Source organism: Pseudochaenichthys georgianus, unplaced genomic scaffold (assembly GCF_902827115.2).
Source record: "Pseudochaenichthys georgianus unplaced genomic scaffold, fPseGeo1.2 scaffold_1027_arrow_ctg1, whole genome shotgun sequence".
In the NCBI taxonomy this organism is placed as follows: Eukaryota; Metazoa; Chordata; class Actinopteri; order Perciformes; family Channichthyidae; genus Pseudochaenichthys; species Pseudochaenichthys georgianus.
The window spans coordinates 27,917-32,916 of NW_027261999.1; the positions used below are offsets into that span (position 1 = coordinate 27,917).

At 46.4% G+C, this 5,000-nt stretch overlaps 1 protein-coding gene across 1 annotated transcript; it reads right to left on the reverse strand.

Annotated features, from left to right (window-relative positions):
• Positions 1-2,856: 2,856 nt before the first annotated feature.
• Positions 2,857-4,639, reverse strand: LOC117440533 (transcription factor 15-like). Its single transcript, XM_034076772.1, has 2 exons — positions 4,067-4,639; positions 2,857-3,010 (listed from the first exon to the last, which is right to left on the reverse strand). The coding sequence occupies exons 1-2, from the start codon at positions 4,535-4,537 to the stop codon at positions 2,948-2,950; spliced, it is 534 nt and encodes a 177-aa protein (XP_033932663.1). The 5' UTR covers positions 4,538-4,639; the 3' UTR covers positions 2,857-2,947.
• Positions 4,640-5,000: the final 361 nt, after the last annotated feature.

Genomic DNA, 5,000 nt, shown 5'->3' on the forward strand with positions numbered 1-5,000 from the left:
AGGTATGAACAATCAATAAAATAAAGAACACAGAATTGTTAAATATACACACAGAATTTGTGTGATTATACTAAATGATTTACAAATAAACACCACTGCTATTTAACTGTTACACATGCTGATGTAACGCAAATGTTCCAACTTGGGATCATAAAGTATATCTATCTTAAGCTGATCGATGGCTCCTGCCATATTTGCAAAATGTGCCTCTGAACCTTGAACAAGTGCATGTTTTCAGGCTTATCAATTAATGTAATGTAATGTAATGTATCAATTAACAAGAGAGGGGTCACAAACATAAGTCCAGCTGTTAAATAAAGCTCTTCTGACCTTAGCTGGCGTGTGGGTATATATTAATACTGCCCATTATGGGCACCAGCAATTTTCACCCATTTATTAATTATATGTTTTAAATGTGAGTGTTTCCTGTCCCCTAAACCTCCAGGGATGTACACAGTTTAATACTGGCAACTTCTTATTATGGGAAATACGAAAACGTCTTTTAAAACTACAACTCCCAGTAGAGACGTGCCATAGAGAACATGTTGCGAAACAGAATAGCCAGCATGTGTAGTTCTGGGGACGGGGTGGGGGAGGGGGGGACGCGGTGGACCCGTTCAAATCCAGTTTTGAACAGTCTGCCGTGGTTCCATCCCATTTCAAGTGCTGTTCGAGGCTCGGTAACCCTCGGAGCACACTCTCCAATCACAGAGCTTGAGGACTATCACGGGGTTTGTCAAACAGAGCACATGGTGTCCAAACGATAGCTGGGGATTCTGGGTAGTGTAGTGTCTTCATTGCCTTTAAGGGCAGTTGACACAAACGAATGCCGTGCTTCCATGAGCGTCCATAGAAGCACATGGACATCCCGGAAAGCTGAAAATGGACGCTAAGGGCCCCCCCCTTGCGTTGAAAATGGACGCTAAGGCCCCCCCCCTTGCGTTGAAAATGGACGCTAAGGCCCCCCCCCTTGCGTTGGAAAAAGCCGGCAGGGGACTTGACATAACTCAACATAGGCCGACCTGGGAGTGAGGATGTGTTGCTTCTGCCATCCTTTACTCCGAAAAAAGATTTGTTTCTCCGAATCGAAGGGAAAAAATACAAAAGCATTGCACACAATTTAAACCAATCAATGTTGTGTAATTAACAAGGATAATCTGGAGTTTTTTAGTCGATGAGTAGTGCAGATATCACTGTAAAATCAATCGTCAGTAAGGGGAATATTTACTTCCGGGTGTACAATTCTCCGCTATCCAATGAGAATGGACGCTCACATTGCCTTTAAGGGCAGTCGACACAAACGAATGCCTTGCTTCCATGAGCGTCCATAGAAGCACATGGACATCCCGGAAAGCTGAAAATGGACGCTAAGGCCCCCCCCCTTGCGTTGAAAATGGACGCTAAGGCCCCCCCCCCCTTTGCGTTGAAAATGGACGCTAAGGCCCCCCCCCTTGCGTTGGAAAAAGCCGGCAGGGGACTTGACATAACGTCAATATAGGCCGACCTGGGAGTGAGGATGTGTTGCCTTCACACACTCGATGCTAGATCCTGCTAGTAATCCACACCATGTTGAAATGTAACTGTAATCAAATTACTTTACCTTTACTGTATCTATGCCGCTACATGTAATGCATTACTCAGTAACAGCAGCATGATGTATTTTAATGTCCTTTTTCCATGACTTCCTGTCAGCAGTGCTTCTCCCCGTTGCTCCGCAGTGACCTCTGACCCCTCACCCTGCCCCCCCCCCTCACCCCGCCCCCCCCCCGGTGGTGATTTATCCCTCTGACACACCAAGCAGCTGTGTCTCCGTGTGGGCCGATATTAGCCGTGACTAATCGATAACAGACTTCAAAAAACACCAGGCGTGAGATCCGGAGGGAAACCAGAACCACAGCGGCTCTGACACCGGACACCGGACACCGGACACCGGGAGGTCCACGCCAAGCACCGCTAGTTCAGGCTCACATTCAGTAGTTCCTTCATATATATTTTTAATTCTCATTATATCTCTTTTGATTTATTTTAAATGTAATTCTCTAATTTTCTTCATTTCCTTTATTTAACTTTTTTGCTTCTGGTGAAAAAAGATGAATAATTATTTAGTAGGATAATCATTATGTTCTATGTTCTTACTGTCTCCACTTTGAGTCAGACAATATGTTTGACTTTCTTTTCTTTGTATCTCATTGTATTATTATTATTATTATACATAAATTGTTAATAATTTATTACTTTTTTATTATTCTTAAATTGGGAATTCTGGGGTCAAAATAAAGCATTTGTAAGTTCCTTTTTGAGTATTAAAGATAGCGTGTGGGTTTCTCATCTGAGCGGGCCGTCTTGTTTACACAGCCTGTGTGATTCACTGACCTCCAATTAAGTCGGACATTTTATTTTATTTTTTGTTCCATTTCCTCCGTAGACTTTTATGTTTACATCTGTCCCATCTTTAGCACAGTGTGTACCCATGTGGCCCAGCTGCCTGTCCCCCCTCTGTCAGGACGCGCCTCGTGGGAATCAGAGACAATAACAAGTACTATTTGATAAAATATATTTTATTTAAAACTTTGGGAACAAAAACACAAAAAGACACAAGTTTCCAAACAAATGCACGGCATCTCTGAAACTCACATACATCAAGAATAAATAGTCTCTTCTTCATCGTGTGCTCCAGCGCGTGTGTGTGTGTGTGTGTGTGTGTGTGTGTGTGTGTGTGTGTGTGTGTGTGTGTGTGTGTGTGTGTGTGTGTGTGTGTGTGTGTGTGTGTGTGTGTGTGTGTGTGTGTGTGTGTGTGTGTGTGTGTGTGTGTGTGTGTGTGTGTGTGTGTGTGTGTGTGTGTGTGTGTGTGACTGTTCCCTGAGAAAGTCTTTGAGGATGTTCAGGTTTTTAAATCATTCTCCTGTCCGCGTCTCGCTCTCATCGTCTCACTCTCAGCGTCTCACTCTCAGCGTCTCACTCTCAGCGCAGCGAGTCCTCTCATCTTTAGACTCTCTCTGCCGTCCTTGATCTGCAAACACATGAAAGATCTCAGTCAGATCAACAGAAACTGAAAGCGAACCACCAGTCAGGAAAAGGTGCAGACAGAATTAGGTCAAGTGCACGAGAAGTGATTTCATTTAGAAGACACAGTAAATCGAACGGCCCGTCACATTCATGGCCGAGAGGAAGCTGCTCGTGATGTTGTCACCAAACACGTGTCTGTGAGGAATGCGCATTAACCGCCAACATTTAATAGCACCTTCCGCTCACAACATCTTCCAGAAGTGCACTTTACAAACCGAAGCTTCATGAAGTCGATTGGAAGATAAAAGCTGATCAAACTTCAGACCATCTTAAAAAGCTTCATGCAGAAGCCGGCTGTGGAGCTGATGAGGAGTTCCGTGTCAGAGCCACGCACTTTCATATGTTTGGCACGTGCAACGATCTGCTCTGTATTTTAATCCACTTTGACGGAACCCTTTCCCCCGACTCGAGGCGCGGATCGCCCACATCCACAAGAGAAGCCAAACTAATGATGACCTCAGATTATGCACTAAAGTAGAGTTTAAAAAAGAGAACACAAACACAGGAATGTGAGGAATGCACATGGACAGCAAACATGTGCCGTGCGTAAAAGCACTTTTTTTGTGTGTGCTTTTTACGCACAGAATCCTCTGGCTGCTCAGGCGGAAGCTGCAGATGCTGCCCAAAATTCATTTCCAAAGTCAAGAGAAAGCTACTAAACATGGTGTATATCATTATGCTTTGCACTGAAGTCAATTTAAAAAAGAGAATACAAAACACGTGCGTCTGTGAGGAATGTGCCGTGCGCAAGAGCGTTTTTACGCACAAAAACCTACAGAAAACGTGCCTTTTACGCAAAACACCGCTCAGGCAGAAGGTGCAGATGCCCTCAGTAAGTTCCTAAGGCAAGAGAAAGCTTTGATGTTGTATCTCAGATTATGTTTAAGAAACTAAGTTAAAAAAGCGAAAACACGTGTCTGTGAGGAATGTACCATTACGCACACAAGTCCCCCCAAAAGAAGCGAGGAGATCTAGTCGGTTCTGATTCGGTCCGCCTCACCCCTTTCCTCTGGCTGCTCAGGCAGAAGGTGCAGATGCTGCGCGGCTGCTGCGCCCCGCTCTCTCTCTGCGCACTCAGGCACGGCTGTCCCTCCGCGCCTCGGTCCCCCAGCAGCAGCACGCTGGCCAGGTGAGAGATGTAGCTGGAGGCCAGGCGCAGAGTCTCGATCTTGGAGAGCTTCCGGTCCACGGGCTCCGTGGGGATGAGGCTCCGCAGGGAAGTGAAGGCGGAGTTCACGCTCTGCGTGCGGCCGCGCTCCCGAGCGTTCGCCGCGCTCCTCTGCTGCACAACCACCGGCATCTCCGCGCTCAGCCTGCGGGAAATCCTGCTCCTTTTCCCGCAGTAGCTCTGCTCCGAGCCGCCGCCGCCGCCGCCGTCGCTCTGGTTCTCCTCCTCATCCTCCTCAGAGGTGATGACGTCAGAGTAGAGTAGGTGTGACGCCATGGGCCGCAGCATGGTGGCGAAAGTCATGTTTAATACAATGTTTGATCACCGAGAGCAGAAGCAGAGAGGGTCCGACATCCCGGTACCGGCTGCGGGAGACCCGGGTGGAGAGTGCTGTTGGACAGAGAGACCCTCCTCGCGCTCTCTGCAGGCTGTATTTAAAGACTGATACCTGGCAGAGGCTCTTATAGCCGGGGGGAGGAGCTGCTCTGTACCACAACACGTGATAAAGTGCACTTGACTGTGTGAAAGATAAGGACTCAACACAAGTTATACTTTACTTGAGCATTACCATTGAGTGCTGCACTTTTACTAAACACTACATTTATTAAATAGCTTTGTTCAGATGCACGTGTTGCATTAAAAACATGATGCAACAGTTAAACTAACTTGAAGGCAATTATTACTAAAAGTCCTCAACAAGAATAATATGAGTGAGCTAGCAGTGAGACAGCAGTGAGACAGCAGTGAGACAGCAGTGAGCTAGCAG

What these genes read in the sequence shown, in the direction of transcription:
- LOC117440533 (XM_034076772.1), bottom strand. Translation starts at nt 4,537, where the DNA reads ATGACTTTCGCCACCATGCTGCGGCCCATGGCGTCACACCTACTCTAC. An exon ending in TGAGCAGCCAGAGGAAAGGG is followed by an intron (nt 3,011 to 4,066) that starts GTGAGGCGGACC and finishes ATGTGTTTGCAG; the next exon opens with ATCAAGGACGGCAGAGAGAG.